Below are 18,161 nucleotides of genomic sequence, written 5' to 3'. Positions count from 1 at the left end.
CTTTTTATTTATCTTTCTATTTTTTGTCACTCATACATATTTTCCCCTTTGTTATTAACTCTTGAGCTGCTCTAAGTATGTGTGTGAATTCCGCCAGTAAAGCATCAGTAAAGTCTTGTGGAAATCCCAAATTTCTCATGGATGGCAAACATGTTCGGCTGAATTTTGAGGACAAAAAGAATAAAGAATAACCAGAAAAATATATTTCAGCAAAAAAAAAAAGTGTCATAAATATTTCTGATACACAATGCAGTCAGACAGGAGTAATGAGAAAGTGAATTGTTCAGACTTTTCCATCATAAAAGCTAGTTAGTGTAAAATAAAAAAAAATCAATGTGTTAAGAGTTTTAAAGGCAATTTCAATGTGTAAGGATGAAGTTCAGGCATCCGCAGACATCTACAACTGTAGCCCACCCGTACGGTGAGACTTTGGTCCAGCGGGGAGAGTGATGTGCTTCCACTGTGGCTGGATGGCTGGCTGGTTGGCCGGTCAGGCTACACTGGAATGCGGGCTCTTTTGTTTGTCTGAGAGAGGAGTGGGTCAGGGGGAGAATGCCATTGATGATTGCAGCAAGGAAGAAAGAACCTCCAGGAAGTGTTCTCTCTCTCCCCCTGCTCCCCCACTCCCCCACTCCCATTCTCTCTCCCTCTCTCTCCCTCTGTCTCTCTTTCTCTATCTTTTCTCTGTGTGTGAGAACCTTCACTGCGCCGAGCCTCTCTCTCTGAGGCCACGGTCCCCAGGCACAACCACTGCTTTGTCTTGCCCTGTGAACACACACCCCTCCTCTACTGGGCGCCTACGTTTGCCAGGGCCAGGGAAACACGGGGCCACTGCTCCTATTCTTATCCACATCGCTGCTCCTGCATGGATGGTGTGTGTGTGTGTGTGTCAGCACTGAATGGTAAATTGTTTCTCATGTGGCACAGACACACATCTGATGCTTCTGCATAAACATTTAGTTTAAGAACTTCTCAATACCAATTAGGCTGTTAGACCAAAATAAAGAGAGTTTTTTTTATTTAGCGGGCATGACACTGTCTTGCTTATGATCATCTGGACATGACCAGAGTGCAGATATCCCCTCCTCTGTAACAGTTACGGCCAGACTAAAAATGGAATAAAGCAGTAAGTGGATAAGAATCTTGCCGGTGGCCCCTTTCGACCAGTGGCTGCCGCCTCCCGTCACATTGCTCATTCCCCTCTGTGTCAGAAGGCTGCGAGGAGCTGCAAATGGCCCTTTCAAAACACACGGCAGCTGGAACACAGGGCAAAGGTGACTGAAGCAGTTGGGGGAGCACAGGGAGGGACAGGAGGAGGAGGAGGAGGAGGAGGAGGAGGAGGAGGAGGGGGCCACGAGATGAGCAGCTGCAACCTCCGAGCCCCCTGTTCCTCCACTGTGCCACCATCTCTAGCTTTTAACAATTACAGGGCAGACTCCGGAGGCTGCCTGAACAAATTTGTGACTTTTTTTTTTTCCTTCTTCTTTCTCCAACTCAACCCACATAAATCAGCACAATTCCTGCCTTAAGACAATTTAGGCCAAATAAATCACAGCCAGGAGCTGGTGTGGTCTGGGACAACAAAGGGCACTGGGTGGTGTGGTGCCAGGGAATTCCACAACCCAAAGCAGGATTAGAGAGAAACAGCCTTAAAGGTTCCCAATAGTCCACTGACCCCTCTAAATCACAGGGCGTGATTCATACTTTTTTTTTTTTTTTTTTTTTTTTAAATTCGTTTGGGTACTTTCACACATGCAGAGTCTTTTGGGGGGTAAAAGTGTTTCTTTCATCCAAAATCCACAGGTGACACGTTTAGGAAGCTTGCAAATAACATCTACTTCCTGGTTTTAAACTTTTCAAATACCATCATCTTTAAACAGGATTTTTTAAAATCAAATAACACAATTAAGCTTGAAATTTGAATTATTAGATTGTCTACCTGAAGTAATATCTTATATAAAATGTTGTGGTTTTTTTAGTCTAAACTGTGTTAAATCCGTGATCCACTCCTTTTCTATTCCTCCACTTCAGGATGTACCACTCTGAGAGCCCCCCTCGCACATGGGACAGGTGTTTTAATAAGACTGCCAATTGATGTTCCCAGTGTACTCTGCTACTTGCTGCCGCTGTGTGAATTCACGGAGTAGTACAGAACTTATTGTGGCCGCGCGATATCGCGAGACTTGTGCCATTATCAACCTGCTTGACACACAGCAGCGCTGAGTGCAGCCTGCCTTGCCAGGGTCGGGACTGAAGCTCAAGAAACGACAAGGAGAAGCGAACATCTGGCCGCACATCATGAAAGGACGCCGGGGCTTCTAGGAGAGAACACGACGAAGCGGGCGGTAATCAATGTAAGTGCGCTGTTTTTGTGCTCGGGAGCGGGGAAAGCGAAAGTTAAAAGAGTGTCCCCCCCCCTTCTCTCGCCGCTTCGTTTCAGCGCAGTTGGCTTTGCTGCGAGTTCCTCTGCTGTTTAAAAGGCTCCCAGCATTGCGTTTCCCAACACGGACGTGGAGCTCGGTTTACTGCGCCTCGGGCTCTCCGATCCGCTTCTTCCACTTTTTGTCTTTTCAAATACTATCACCGATGCGCGCAGGATCACACTTATGCGCATTGTTCTCGGCAGCATCCAACTTTAATACCCAGATCTCTTGAGTTTTTATTTTATTTTAAATTTTATATTTATGACCATCTGTCCTTTAACGTTGTGAATTAACCCCTTTAAACACATATTTCACAGTTGTGCGCGTGCCCCACGAGTGCGTAAAAAGGGGCCACGGAGCGTTTCTTTCTTTCTTTCTTTCTTTCTTTCTTTCTTTCTTTCTTTCTTCTTCTTTTTTTTTTTTTAATTCTCATCCGCGGCTCTCTCGGCTGCAGTTTTTTTTCTCCTTTGGCAGTAAATGTGCGGATTGAAAGAGTCAGAGACGTAATGTAATCTCGTGACACTTTCTAAATCTAACTGTCTTTCACAAGTTGTGTGTGTGTGTGTGTGTGTGTGTGTCGCTTGGACTGCGCAGCCCGGAGTTAACATATGGCATAAAGGGGAGCACAGCTGGAGGTAGCGTTTCCATTGCAGTGATGTCAGAGCAGCTGACTCCACAGCTTGCAGTGTAATTAGCAAACAGAGCACCAGTTTACTCACTCTGCGCTGCTCTTATTTTTTCACGTTCCCCCCCGGTGGACCGGCGGTATCGCTCCCAGTCCCGCTTGCGTGTTCAGTAAACACCGCTGTTTTGGACGTCCGTCTGGAAACGCGCCCGGTGCGTCACTTTTCGCCAGAGAGAAGAAAATTTCCGGGAGCTCGAGAAGCGGGGCTGAGTGCTCCGGAGCGCGGACTACTTTTCTTTGGATAATTTGGAGAGTGGATCCGTTTACACCGGGATACATGGGTGGGTGAGCGCAGCGTAGCGTGTCCTGCACCACTGGAAAGAATGTGGGATTTATGTCCTCAAGTTGGACAAAGTTATTGATGCCGACTTTTAGAGCCGCGTTAAATCTTTCCGAATCAGGTTTATATAAATTAGGAATGATTGTACCAAAGTGTACTAAGGTTTATATGTTTACTGCCACTTTTTTTTTTTTAAAGAAATCATTTGCGCCATTTGGCTCAAGTTATCCTCTCGCATTCTCTCCGCCTGTGGTGACTTGAAGTTTGCCTCTGCTCCGCTGTGCCCTCTAAATGGCTTCATTTCGTTTATCCAGTATCCTGTTTTTCCTGTTTTTCATCAGGTTATGAAGGAAGAATGGAGTTCCCAGACCATAGCCGCCAGTTGCTGCAGTGTCTGAGTCAGCAGCGTCACCAAGGTTTCCTCTGTGACTGCACTGTTCTTGTCGGGGAGGCTCGATTCAAAGCGCACAGAGCCGTGCTGGCCTCCTGCAGCATGTACTTCCATCTCTTCTACAGGGACCAGCTGGACAAAAGGGACGTTGTGCATCTCAACAGTGACATTGTGACAGCCCCGGCTTTCAGTCTGCTCCTTGAATTTATGTATGAGGGGAAGTTGGAATTCAGCACGCTCCCGGTGGAGGATGTCCTGGCAGCAGCCAGTTACCTACACATGTATGATATAGTGAAAGTGTGTAAAGGCAAGCTTAAAGATAAGGAACTCTCCTCTCTGGATGAAAAGATGAGCGAGGGTTTGGGACTCAGCTGTCTGGACAGGGAAAACTCCTCAGACAGCGAGCTGCACAGTAAGCAGCTCATCCGGCGACAGCCCCAGACACAGTCTCAGGGGCTGCACAGGGCCCCCCCGGCCGAGGAGTTTGACATGGACAACAGCGAAGTCAGGCTGGCTGTCACAGATTGTGATAGGTCTACACAGAGTAGGCAGAAGGCAAACGGTCACTCTGGCAGGTCCCCGGACCTTGTAGGTGTCAATTATGTGTCAGCAGAGGCCGAGCCCTGTGTCCAAACAGCTGGAAAAACAAAAGCTGATGTCAGTAGTTCCACCGTATCGCTGTCCCAGAGGTCCCGGGCTTCAGATGACATGGACTGTGCGCTGGATTTGTCTTTCAAGCCTCTGTCTAGCAGAGATCCCTTACACCCCTCCTACGTCTCGGGACAGCTGGCCCTCGACAGCCAGCAGCAGGGCACTGAGCCACTTGTTAAAGACGAACACGACTTGCTGTCAGAGCAGGAGGACAGTGAGCCGATGAGCCCTGAGAGCCAGCGCTTTGGGAATAGTGCCAGGAGCTCAGTGGTGACAGGGTTCGCTGCCCTCTTCCCAGGCAACAACGGCTCCACAGCCGCCCTGCTCTCCCAGGAGGAGGACCTGATGGACGAGGAGGGGGAGGCCTGCAGAGGGAGGGAGGGCGCCCCAGGCCGGGAGGTAGAGGAGAGGAGGGGGAGGCTGCTGGGGGACAGCGAGGAGGAGGAGGAGGACGACTTGGCCTCTTCAGACATCTCCACCTCCAGCGGGGTGCTCCTGCCCCCGGGGCAACAGGTGTGTGTGTGCCCCCTCTGCAGCAAAGTCTTCCCCAGCCCCCACGTGCTGCAACTGCACCTCAGCTCGCACTTCCGCGAGAAGGACGGCGCCCGCTCCAAGTTGTCCCCCGATGGCTCGGTCCCCACCTGCATGCAGTGCAACAAGACCTTCTCCTGCATGTACACCCTGAAGCGTCACGAGCGCACACACTCTGGCGAGAAGCCATACACCTGTGGCCAGTGTGGCAAGAGCTTCCAGTACTCCCATAACTTGAGTCGGCACGCTGTGGTCCACACACGCGAGAAGCCCCACGCTTGTAAGTGGTGCGAACGGCGCTTCACCCAGTCAGGGGACCTCTACCGCCACATCAGGAAGTTTCACTGTGGCCTTGTCAAGACTCTCGCCATTGGATAAAACCCACCTCTCAGCAGTGCCATGACACAAGACAGAGTGTCTTTTCATACACTGACTACTACTACTGAACAAATTTCCCATTAGTATACACATGTTGGCAGGCTGTTGGAGACATATCTTTTGGATTCTACCCCATGAGGCATTTCTCAAGTTAAAGATGTAGCAACACTTTAAAACTGGAGCCGTTTTTTTTTTTTTTTTCTTTTTTCTGTCATAGGCATACATGGTGGTCAGAGGCTGTTAGGATAAACATGGGCGCTGTGAAACTTGAGCTGGATCAGTGTGGAAGGAAGGTGAACAAATCAGATGATGCACTTGTTTGTCTCTGTCTTGTTTGTGTCAGTCTGTTGAGTATATTTGCTGAAAGCACCCTATAATGGGCGAAAGTGGTTGGTAGCTAATGCTAACACATGTTAATACAATCGTCAGAGTGAGTGAGACTTTTATTTGTGCACATGGGAGATCAGAACCGTCCGTGAGTAGCAATATATGATTTTTTTTTCATTTTTTTATTTTTTTTTTTTAACTCCTACATTATTATTATTATTTATTTTCTGGGGGGGGATTTGTTTAGTCCTTAACAAGTAAACTATCATAAGGCAGCAAAACTAATGAAGTCTGACTACTGGAAATGTAATTACTTTTCTTTTGTTTTTATGGAAGTAGATTTTTGTTCGGTTAAACTGAAGTTGGTTACAGTTTATGTTTTTTTTAATTATAACAAGAGGCAAACAGACCATCATATCACCAGGTTTCTTTCTTTCTTTCTGTCTTTTTTTTTTTTTTGCCTTGAGCACATATTGATGGAATGGCCTTCGAAATGCTACTTAAAAAGAAGTTGTATAATCAGAGGAGGGGTAGTTTAAAGCCTGTAACACTGGTGCCTACTGAAATTCTTAACACTTCACCTAGTGTACTTACTTAAGCAAGAATAGGATATATATCACCATGCCTTCTTGTCAAATTCTCAAGTTTTCAGGCCTTTTTTTTTTAAAAAAAAAACAAGAAAAAAAAATACAGATTACACTCCACACATACCAGGTGGTAACACAGGTAATTGTCTACTCTGGAGCGCCAGTTGCTCCAAGAGTGTCCTTTTGATTAAATCATTAACAAGAATGTAATAAAAGCATGTGAATCAAGCTCTTGTCAATTTAATGTTTATTGACTCGAAAAAGGGTAAATTACCTTGTTGCTTCCTGGTATGGTGTAAAAAAAAAAAAGAAAAAAAAAAAAGGTTACACTGACACGGTGTGCAGGCAGGGAGGGGGGACAGGTGGATATCCAGAACATTGTCGGTATCAAAGCTGCACTCCACGTGCCATCCAGCCGAAATCTACTGATTTTTTCTTTCTTCGAATTAACCCGCTCACATTATCATATCTTCTTACTGTATGCGTGTACGTTACTACTGATGAAGCCTTTAGTGATGACGCCCCCCCCACCCCCACCCCCGCCCACCCCGAAAGAATCTGTTCACGGTGGCGTTGGCACTAAAAGTTCACAATATTTTGTCTAATCTGTCCTGAGAAGACTTGATCAGAATTTATTTATTAGTTTGACTTGGTTCAGGGTTTACTGTAGGTGTAGTCCTTATTTCTTATAAGCTTGAAAGACGTCGCGTCTTGGCCTAGCGATCTTGGTACTCATTAACTGGTATTGGGGGCTGTTATATCATTTTTTTTTTTCCTCTGTGCAAGTTGAGTTACTGTAATTGTATTTTTAATATACCGCGTAGAAGAAAAAAAAAAAAAAACCTCTACAAGAGTATTCAAGATTTGTCACATGGAACATAGAGAAGCACTTGTTTTTAGCATGCATAGAATTTCAACACTATTTGTCTAGGCTGCTATTTCTTACTTGTATGTATATTTAATGTAAATATATATTCTATTTATCGAAACTGTTTGTTTTTCCGTGTTACAACACATGTGAGGTGGAGAGAAGAGAGTCGGGTGTCTTAAAGTGTCACGTCTTCCCAAGGGGAGGTTGGCTCCTGTTTTTTTTTTTGTTTTTTTTCCATATTCAAGCCTTGATTAGGACTCACTACAAATCAGTAGCGGTTAATACCTCTCTGAGTGCTGTTCCGCCACAGGAGACAGTTGTTCACAAGCACAGCCACACTGATATGGCAGTGGCTGCCTATAGAAATTAGACAATACAGGCATTGTCCCCCCCCACCCCACCTTCCGCCAAACCCTACCCCACCCCACACACACACACATATCCACCACCACCACCAAATCCCAGGTAGTTTCTCAAGGGATCATTGTGTATCTCCCTCCGAGCTGTGGGGAGAAAAGGCAGCGCAAGTCTCCCTTTGCACTTTTCTGTATTGAATGGAGCCATTGGAATGTGAGAAATGTATTTTAGCAAAGGGAGACCAAGGACACTGTAAACAGGTGTATTGTTTGGAGGCATCAAAGACCAGCGCCCGCCCCCCCCCCTTCCCAATCCCAGCATGCAGCAGATAAACGCTGCATTGTTCCTCTACATGGAGGAGATGCCACGGTGATTTGATTGCACATCTATCGGGAGAATATCAGATTAATCCGACTATTGTTTTCCAAGTGCTTGATTTAGAAAGGTTGTTGAAGTTGACAGTAATAATATGTCTGGTAACAATGTTGGTGCTGACCACCTGTCCATTTGCGCGTACGCACCTGAAGGTGGCTTTTCATTTTGTTTTGGTTTTTGTGGGGTCCTTTTAGGTTTATCGGCAAGACTTCTGTCAGGACACAGAAATGAATTCACGTGTGATTTCTCAGCATTTGCAATTGTTTGTCAGAATTTCTGTAAATGGGGGAGGCCAAGTCGAGAGGAAATCAAACCATTTCTCTATGAATTGCTCTCTGTTTGTCATCCTCCCGAGACTTGTGTGTATTTCCTTTTTTTTTTTTTAACGAGAAATGTGATTTGGCTCCCCGTTTACTTGCACAAACACTCCTGTTGTCGTCGGAACAATAGTTAATGTTTCACACGTTGCGTAGTGTTAATGTATATTTCAATCAAAACACACAGGAATGTAGATTTGGTCACAGTTTCAGTTTTTTCTTTTAAAAGGAACTTTTCGTACATGGTGCAAACTAAATTGCTTGATTTCCCCCGATGTACATGTGTACAGAGGTAGACAAAACTAACAATATGTGAAGAATTGTTTCTTTTTTATTGTTTGCGGTCTTTATTTATACCTCCAGGATGATCACCAAATGTGCCTTGTAGACACACGAACAGGTGTTGCATCTGGAGAAGCCCTTTTTCTATATTGTACATTTTTGCCCTGGACGTTCACATCACGGCGACAGTGATTCACAACTTCCTGTTTATTTTTTTCGTATCATATCAAAATGTTAAAATCAAGACAAACTAAAAGTTTTTAGTCCAATTGTTTTTGCTGCTTTGCGAGAGATTACGTTTTGAGATTCATTTGACCATTTCCTTTTTTTGTTTATGTGAATAAATCTGTTGTGGGCATGTTCAACTGAAGACAAGCATTTCTGTGATTGGGCTTTTTTAGCCGACACTACTGGGAACTAACAACCCAGTCGTTTAGTTAATGTCACTGTTGAATGTGAAACACTGAGATGTTGATTGTTGACTTGTACGGAAACAGCGCTACTCTTGATCGAGGGCTGCGTTCGCCTAACTCATTGCTGTATGATCTTTTTAAGTCTGGAAAAAAAGACTTTACTGATACTGGAATTTTTTTTTCTTTTGTCCTCTGCAGGTTACAACTGTGAAATTGTGTATAATCATGAGAAATATTTATTATTGCATTTGCTTCTTGTGCAACATTTGACTGTCTCAGTTTTAATTTGGTTTAGAAAAACAAAATGGAAAAAAAAAGCTTCTAAATGTCGAACGGAAATCTTTTTAATAGAATTTGTAGAAGTGCCATTAGAATTTAATATAATTTTTTAATAAGAAAGGTATATTTTATAGTAATCAATTGCTTCAGTGTTAGTGGTGTAGAGATTTAGAGGACAATCTTTATGCAGAATTGACATTGGTTAGATATTGAGGCAATTTACGTTGATCTATAACTGTACGTGCATTTTCCTTGTTTGCGCTTTTGGAGTGTGCTTGTGTGTGTGTGCTGTGGAAATGTGACAATCTTGATTTAGGCCTTTCTTAAGATTATGCATAGAAATTAAATGGAACAACTTTCTCTCTGTGTGTGGATTTCACTCATTTGCACAGTCGCACTAGTTTTCACGCCATTCCAGACAAAACACCGGTTAGTTAGCAGCATTCCGCGAGCTCTGAAATTTAATAAGAAAAAGGGTAAAAATAGACTGTAACCTAAGAGCAAAACAGAAGAAAGCCCTCGTCTGACACACAGCAGCAACAGTCAGCCAGACGGTGTGTGTGGGAAGTGCTGCTATGTGTACAGAGACAACAGAATGTGATAATACTGCTGGTCTTACAGGCCCAGATCCCTCTGAAACCATAAACTGAGCTCAAGGACGGAGCGGTTTCAAGATGGGCCCCCATTGTTCCTGACCTGTTGCCAGTACTACCCAGATAAGAGATAAACTGGGGATAACAAAGCTAGTTGACTTTGTTGTTAATATACTTGATTATATCTACAGCAAACCAACACCACAAACACACACACACACACACACACACACACACACACACACACACTTCTATTTGTAAGTAAACATGCACATACCACTACTGTGTCTACTTGAGGAACTGCATGCCTATTCACTGGACAATTTCAATGGCGAGAACTTTTAATTATTTCCCCGCTGCACCATGAAAGAAATCCAGCTGCTCCGCTACGTGAGCCCAATGGGGATGTGCTCGGGTTCCCACCGCCCTCCCCCCTCAAAATCCCAGCTCACCCGTTCTGGGAAACACCATATAGACAAGGGCCGCATCCAACTGCCCCTGCCCCCCATCTATCCCACCTCCACCCCCGCAGCCCCCAAAACCACGGCCCCAAACCTCGGCCTCATCCCACCACTCTATTGTGTGCGTGGGTCGTAGCTCAGCCGGGCTATTGTCTGGCCCCAGCTCCCCAGCACGTACTTTATGCACAAACAGACGACACGGCGGCGCTGGCCAGGCAGCTCCGACATAAAGAAAACAATGTCCTCCCAAGATCATTCATAAACACCCTGAGCAGACCCAGCCAGCCCAACAGTAAATAAGGGCCCTCCGCAACGCAGCAACACCTCACACACCGTAAACATCCACGGCAGCAGGCCCTCAGAGCGCCCGCTGGCACCAACATCTCACATCTGCCTAACCGGGATCCGGGGCTTAGACTGCCTGGTGTGTGTATGTGTGTGTGTGAGCGACTCTTATGGACCAAAACCTTCACATGGAAAGTAGGAGCCATGTGATAGGGCTTAGCTGCAGGGTGACGAGCTGGGATATGTGCAGTGTAACTCGATGGTGTAATAAAACATTCCTCTCCGAGGCTCAAAGCCTGGCTGCGAGTGGTTGTGTGTGTGTGTGTGTGTGCGTGCGTGTGTTTAGAGGTACTTGAGAGAAGTTGAGAGGAAAGTTGTAAGTGTCCACCACCTCAACAAGGCCAGCGGTGGGAGCCCTTGACCTCTGAGGGGACGGACTGCCAGGGACAGCTGGTGTGGCCTGTGTTTATTTATTTATTTCTTAACAAAAGACAGGTGGTCACACTTGAAAAGGGCACACAAACACAGTCGCACATGCACTTGTGTACAGACAACACGCACACACACACGCACACACTCATGGGTAAGATTTCTCCCCCCCCCCCCTCCACATGCATATGGTTATCATCCACTTAATTTTGGAGGAGCAATTCTTTTGACTTTCAGGAAAAAACCAAATCACATTCCGCCCGAGACAGAAAAATCCTCAATTATTATATGTCTGGTGTAAACAACCTTTGAAGCAGCATTCCGAGTTCTTAACCGCAATCTAAAAGCTGCAATACGAGCCGTGTACGCCGCACATCAACCGCTACAAGTGCATAAATACATATCAACTAGTGCTCCCACACTGGGTTCGCCTTTTTTGGAGTGGCTCGCCCTGACAGTGCCAAGACAGTGTGTCCTTGGTCCACTGTACAGCTGTCACTTACTCACACTCGTTGACACATATTTATAGCAGCAGCATCATTGGGCCACACTCAGACCACAGCTGGTCCCCGAAAGAATGGGTGAAAGACAAAGCCACGTGCTCCCGCTGGCCGACTGCAGTTGGTCCTGTCTGGAGCGCTGTGGGTGATTATGTGGCCCCCTTCTCCTGTGCAGACACCCAGCCATACATGTACCACGGAGTAGATGAGCACCATTCTTGGATTGGGGGGGGGGGGACCTTTTTTCCCCCCTCTTTTGGGTGTCGTGGATGGGGATGTGCAGAAAAACCTCTACGGCTGCCCTCCCTTGTTTTGAAGGTACATAAACACAGCACATCATTATGAAGTTAAACAGAGCAGGAGGGAAGAGGGAGAAACATCCTTCCTTCTAATGAGTCAACAAAGAATATAGTAAATGTTTGTGCTAAAGGAGACCGAGTGATTGTCTTTTTTCTTTTCTTTTCATTTTTTTTTTTTTTACCAGACCTGGCAGCGGACTGAGACAGGGAACACCTGCAGTATGTCACCAACACGATTTGCTTTAAAGGTTTAGTATGCAGACTTTCCTAAAAACAGTGAAGACACTCACACAAAAGTGATCCTCCCTCTCCTTCTCCTTCTCCTTCTCAATCAACACATGTCACACCAGGAGTGTGTCATGGTGTCTGTACGTGTGTCTTTTCTCAGCTTCTTCAACTCTTTCTTTCGACTTTAAAGGGTAACTCCGCCAACTTAACACATTAAACTGTGTTCACAGGTCTAGGTGAGTACTACCATGTATATGTGGAGAAAAAAAAGTAGTATAAAGCTTTTTGTGGAAAAAAGGAAGCAGCATGCATTCTAATGAATTTCTTCCAGTGACATCACTCATTGGCTTAGTTGAATTGTGGGTAATGCAGGCACCAGACACTCAAACTTGATTTAATAAAAACAAATGATCAAAATCAATACAGCAGGACCAGAGATGGCAATTTCTTAATTCCACACATTCATCTTGCTTTTTCAAAACTTGCCACCTACATCACCCACAATGCAACACAACCACTGAGTGACATCACTGGAGGCACTTAATCATATTACATGCCCCTTCTTCTGGAGCCACAGAAGACTTCTTACTATTGTCTCGCATAAGCAGCAGTTCACCCCAAGACCTGTAAAAACACTTAAACGTGTGAGATTGTTGGGAGTTACACTTTAAATAGTGTCATTCCAAACAGCAGCCAACAAATCCTGCATAGTATATCTTTAATATTTAGGCATGAGCTGATATTAAATTGAAGCCATGCATCACATCGGTCCCTCGCTTCTGGATACAGGTTTAGCAAAGAGTTGTCTGTTGGCATTTGCGGATCACAGGAAATTGGCCAAAACAACTGGATAATGAGGTGAGACTTTGTGATGCCCGAAACTGGGCTTCAAATATTTTTCGGGTCACTGTGACTCATAATTCCAAACAACGTTTCTCAGCTGATAAAGACAAACTCATAACAGTCTAGTAGACACTGGAGAGAGGAGAGAAGAGTAGCATCAAGTTCATTTCTCTTCTGTAGGTGTAAGTGTGGGCACATACGAAAGTTTAAGGATGATGTCATTTTGCATAAAAACAATCCTTCACCAATAAATTCAACTTATGACAATAACTGTAATACACTTTGCTGGAACTGCTGCTGGTTACTTGCTATTCTGACAGAGCCAGGGAGCTGAATACAATTTTGAAATTTTAATAATCATTTTTTTTTTACTCATGTAATTTCATTGCAGGGATTTTTGTTTTTGTGGAAGTTCTTTTGTTCTAATAACCCTGCAGAACTGCAAATAACAAACATTTTCATTACTGCTTTTTTTCTGTTTTACAATTAATTAGTCTTCAGAAAATTACAAAATAATGAAAACAGTTAGACAGAGGTGATGTCACCAGATGTTTTGTTTGACTAGCGGTCCAAATTCAAAAGATATTCAGCTAACAGAGATATATACAGTGAAAAATCAGTCAATATTTTAATCTAAGAAGCAGGAAATGGCAATTATTTAGCCACTTCTCCTGATAAATAACTATAACCAATACATCAAAATAAAATATGCGGGCTCACAACACGTACGCAAGCTGCACACGAGCTGTGGAAACCTCTTGGCTTTCATGAACCAGTGGCTGTTGAATTTGAATAAAAGAAAAAGTTTGTAGCTTAAAAATGTAATGTCTTCCTGTTAAGTGTTTTTACATCCACCTTTCATTTCCTTAAAGTCTTATCAAGAAATGTGCAGACAACTTGACGCCTTGCTTGCCAGCAGCTGTCTGCTCACTCAGCCAGAAATCAAGCGGCGCTCGCGGACACCAACTGCAGAGCTCCCCAAAGACCGGAGCCACAACTGGCCCCGCTGAGCAGGGGATGTGACTCACACGGCTCATAGTCGCATTTGCAATGAGCTCCGGGAAGTGCACTCATCCAAGCTAATATCTATAAGACCATGTCATGTGATTGATTTCCATAAAGCTGCGCTGAGGACTTCTGCCACCAAGAACAATTACCGAGAGTGTACAACACCTGACCCTGAAACCAGTCATCATCAGTGACGAGCCGCAGCCAAGAGAACGTGACGACTGCACCTCAAGGTCGTGTCCAGCAGGGATAATTGTAGCCAAATTGTCTGCTGTTCCTGTTCAACCTCTGGGTCTTCTTGTTTTAATACATACATGTGATAGCAGATTCTCAAGGTTAGTCCCGACAGGAAAGACTGGAATTGTATTATCTCTGCCAAGACAAAACTTTCATGCTTCAACTAAAACGTTCCAGAAGTGTGTCTTTAGCATAAATGTGTTCATCCAGTGAAGCAGCAGCGGTTTGTTATTACCCTGAATGTGGTCCAGCCTAAAAGGAACCCATCCCTCAAATGAGTCCTTGAAGTGTGCTGCCATCTGCTGATGCATCTACAACACAGGAGGATAGCTGGGTCACCTTTTAGCTAAGCGGTACCATTCCTTGTCCCTTTTTTAATGTGAGCCTGCTCCCTCAGTACTCAGTTTTTCTGGTTCAGACCAAACATGGCGCTCATATAAATGCAATTTCTATTACGTTTCTAAGCAAATGTGTCCTGTTTGGATGTGATATGTTGCCTTTTTAGGGTACCCTTTTCTACAAATACAAGCAAAGACAAATTTCAGCCATTTAAAAACGCCAAACCTAGACAAGCATCCATTTCTATTGATCAAAATACACATTGTGACTGTATCAATGACAGGTATACCACAGAGATCATACCACTTAACTGTATACAAAAGTGTTCAAGTTTATTTCAGTTCATTTTGGAATGCAATACATACATATGTACACACACACACACACACAAAACATTTAGATCATATTTAAAAAAAAAAAAATCTCAGGTGTAAAATGCAGTCTTAGAAATATCTCATGTGAGGCAACTACACGTTCACACAACCTCCCGTTTTCCTTTGGACTTCCTTTTACGTCGAGCAGCTGCAGCACAGTACTTCATCATACTGCCCGCTGTAACTGGGGAGCAAAGAAAATAGTACATTATAATTGTTCAGCAAACACTTGGGTCAATATAAACACTCAATGTGGGCAGTTTGCGTTTCTGCATCTTGGACATTGAACCATCAACCCTAACAATGGCTGACCTCCTCACCCAATTTAGTAGAATACTAGGATTTTCAAGTCTGCTTATTATATGTGACTTTGGCCCTGTTTTTCTACAGTTTTTCTTAAAAAATGTTGCTTCTTCAAGCTCATGCAAGGCAACTATTTTGCATTCTGCTTTCGTTGCTATTTGATGTCTTAACATCCAGCAAATTCATAACTACAGCTCTGCTCATACCTTACTGGCACTCCAGCCGAAACTGATTAAAACCCTGCAAGGTTGAGGGTCGAGTTATACAAGTGTGTCATTTTCTTTATGCAAAATACAATAAGTCTACTGGTTGTTCTGGTCCAGTGCTGCACTGAAACTCTACAGTCCTACAGCTCAGAAACAAAGAAGCACAAGAGGAATGCCTTTCACAAAAGAGATGAGAAACAGCTTGCACCGCACATCTCATATAAACATGTCTTTAATACAATGGCCTGTGTTTTTTCCGTGTGACACCTAATTAACCTTAGCATACACGGGCTCTGAGTTTAAAAGGCTCTAGTAATACTTTGAAGCTGGGATGAGCTGGGAAAAAAACAAACACTGCAGCTGGAGTCCAGCTGGGGATGCAGTAAAAATGTTTGCACGGCCAATATTTTCCAGCCACCTTAAGCTGTTATGGACAAATGCAGGTACAGAGGAGAATATTTACAGATATTGCAAGTTTTTTTTTTTTCCTTCAATATATAAATTGCGCAGCTAATTTGACAGCTGTATCAATTAAAAGTGACTGTCACAACGATCTGAGGAAAATGAGTGAAAAGGAAATCAAATCTGGACTTACTCTGTGATGCTGCAGACCGAGCAGCAGAGGCCGGAGCAGCTGGAGCACTGTCGGGTACAGGAGGAGCAGGCTAGACGGTCACACTGGGAGCAAGGTGTCCTGGACCCCTGGATCTTCTGACACACACAGCAGCCTGTCGGAGCCACTGCCGGTCCTACACACAACGCACACATCCATACAATACATTGAGTGAGCATTTAGCATAGTTTTCAAGTAGTCAAACTGAGCGTCTGAACCTGAGACGAGGCTGACATCTGCTGGTGAAAAGCATGAACTGAACTAACCATCTCTGAGTACAGTGAATGCTTGCACTCTGGCTTGTCTTGTTCTGAACCAACACCTCCCAGCCTGAGTAAAATCAGGAAGAGTCACCTGAGCGCACAACATCCAGCATGTATTTGAGTGGCCATTAAAGGATATGACTATATTAAAACCACTCACATGTACAGAGAAACAACTTTACCCCTGTTCATACTGACCACAAATACAGTAGATCCGAATCAAGTCGGTTTCTTCCAAAATTTCAACCGTTTTAGAGAGAAGTTCCCTCTTTGCGTTTCCCCAGACAATGCTTCTGCGCTGAGCTACAGTGGAGGGATGGTCACACAAAGTGGGAATTTTCTACTCTTAATAGCTTCAGCTGATCTTCAGTAAGACTCTTTGAACAGAAAAAGCAAAGTGAACTTTGTCCCTCCTCATGTGCTTTAGGAAGTGAACTCCTCAGGGCCAGAAATAGGATGACAGGGACCAATAACTATTCTAATGCAAATATGGGCAAGTTAGTATTGTGGCAAGATAGATTTGTAAAAATGGAAACCTGTTCATCACATGTTGAATATATCACATGGAGTTATTCAAGTAGATTTATGACCATCTGGTCTTTTGCATGACGCATTACAGGACAGCTTATACACCAAACTCCAAAATGATATCTGTCCATGTTTGACTCCAGGTTTATACACTTTGTAAGTTGTCTGAGAGCAAAGACAACATTATCTTTACACGGTTGACTATATTCACATGGTCAATTCTGGACTTTGTGAGGCTGCATTTGAGGACTGGCAGGTGTAGCGAGTACTTCAGGCACTCCCAGGTGTCCACTTTGTCTCGACATGCTTTGGAGGACCCAGCTTATGTCCCCTGCCACTTCACAACTCTCCTCCTATCAGTAGATGTCACTATTCTCACATATCTGGACTTTGTTTACTCCCAGTGTCGATCCCGCTGAGGTTTCATCTTTCAGAAAAAAAAAAGCTGGACCTCGCCCACATGTGGTTTAGTGGGTTAGGGTAAGGCTCCTGGCCCTGTAACTCCTCACAGACTGCTTGTAGCTAAAGAAAAAAAATAGATGCATAAATGGTTGTCAAGGGCTGGTCTGTGGTCAGCTGTTAGCGAGGCCACTCGATGCAACTGGTGCTGTATAAAACAGGATGAAGTCTCTTTGTTTGACACAAAATCGCGTTGTCATCGTGTGTCTTTTGTTTCAAATATGTCTGGACAGCAGCCATCAGTTGAGGCTCACCTTGTGCACTGCTTACTCTCGTCAGTCTCCCGTCATGTCCGATCAGTGTCTGTCCTCTCAGCAGTGCCTGACTGCATGCAGGACTGTCGGCTGGTCCAGAGGGCTGAGGGTCGGGGCACCTCTCCTCTCCTGTCCATATTTTACCCCTCACAGCCTTGGCACCGTTGAAGAGCAAGTTCTTTGTCTTTTCTGGATAATACAAAACAAACAAACAAACAAAAAAAACATTCAAGCAACTCTGACTGCTCTTCAGCTACATGTGTGTTAGTCCATGGGTCAGCTGGTACCAATATCTAACATGACAGGGGCCCAGCTAATGTGAATCCATGAGGTGTACACGACTACTCGTCTTAGAAACACGAACAAATAGACTGAAACTAACCCGAGTGTCCAACGCGAGCTACAGCAACTAGGAAATGTGCGCGACGACGAAGCTAACCTCAACTTTAGCATGCACTTACCATAGATTTCTAGCTTGTATTTGTTCCCAAAAATGCCGTAGTTATTCAGCTCCTGTTGTCCAATATGCATTTTATACTGGGAGGAGAAGGTCTGCGGGAAAGGACAAGCACGTTTCGGCATTTTGGCTGTAAAAAATCCCCGCCGTTTAGTCTTCTTCCAAACTTGTTTGTTGCGGGAAAAACGCAATGGAGTCAACGGGGAGCCAATAAGGCACAGTCTTTATTGTCACATGAAAACTCTGAGCCAATCCGACGACTGCTCTACTGTCATGTGACGTTTAGTTCTATAATATAGTCCACATACTGTGCTGCCTTCAGGTGCTGTCGCGAA

The 18,161-nt window shown here is 44.4% G+C and overlaps 2 protein-coding genes across 2 annotated transcripts; one reads left to right on the top strand and one right to left on the bottom strand.

Moving 5' to 3' along the window:
• The first annotated feature begins 2,015 nt into the window (after positions 1-2,015).
• Positions 2,016-9,507, top strand: zbtb42 (zinc finger and BTB domain containing 42). Its single transcript, XM_037072756.1, has 2 exons — positions 2,016-2,354; positions 3,730-9,507. Exon 2 carries the CDS (start codon positions 3,744-3,746, stop codon positions 5,337-5,339), a length of 1,596 nt encoding a protein of 531 aa, XP_036928651.1. The 5' UTR covers positions 2,016-2,354; positions 3,730-3,743; the 3' UTR covers positions 5,340-9,507.
• Positions 9,508-14,675: 5,168 nt separating this feature from the next.
• Positions 14,676-18,032, bottom strand: siva1 (SIVA1, apoptosis-inducing factor). Its single transcript, XM_037072562.1, has 4 exons — positions 17,831-18,032; positions 17,370-17,558; positions 15,848-16,001; positions 14,676-14,927 (listed from the first exon to the last, which is right to left on the bottom strand). Exons 1-4 carry the CDS (start codon positions 17,949-17,951, stop codon positions 14,879-14,881), a joined length of 513 nt encoding a protein of 170 aa, XP_036928457.1. The 5' UTR covers positions 17,952-18,032; the 3' UTR covers positions 14,676-14,878.
• Between the last annotated feature and the right edge of the window lie 129 nt (positions 18,033-18,161).

Source organism: Acanthopagrus latus, chromosome 16, assembly GCF_904848185.1.
Source record: "Acanthopagrus latus isolate v.2019 chromosome 16, fAcaLat1.1, whole genome shotgun sequence".
Lineage (NCBI taxonomy): Eukaryota > Metazoa > Chordata > Actinopteri > Spariformes > Sparidae > Acanthopagrus > Acanthopagrus latus.
This window is presented reverse-complemented; position numbering and strand designations above follow the sequence as displayed.

Coding starts and splice junctions, on each gene's coding strand:
- zbtb42 (XM_037072756.1), top strand. CDS start 3,744: ATGGAGTTCCCAGACCATAGCCGCCAGTTGCTGCAGTGTCTGAGTCAG.
- siva1 (XM_037072562.1), bottom strand. CDS start 17,951: ATGCCGAAACGTGCTTGTCCTTTCCCGCAGACCTTCTCCTCCCAGTAT. Junction 17,559..17,830: donor ATACAAGCTAGAAATCTATG/GTAAGTGCATGC, acceptor TGTATTATCCAG/AAAAGACAAAGAACTTGCTC. Junction 14,928..15,847: donor TCGGTCTGCAGCATCACAGA/GTAAGTCCAGAT, acceptor TTTGCTCCCCAG/TTACAGCGGGCAGTATGATG.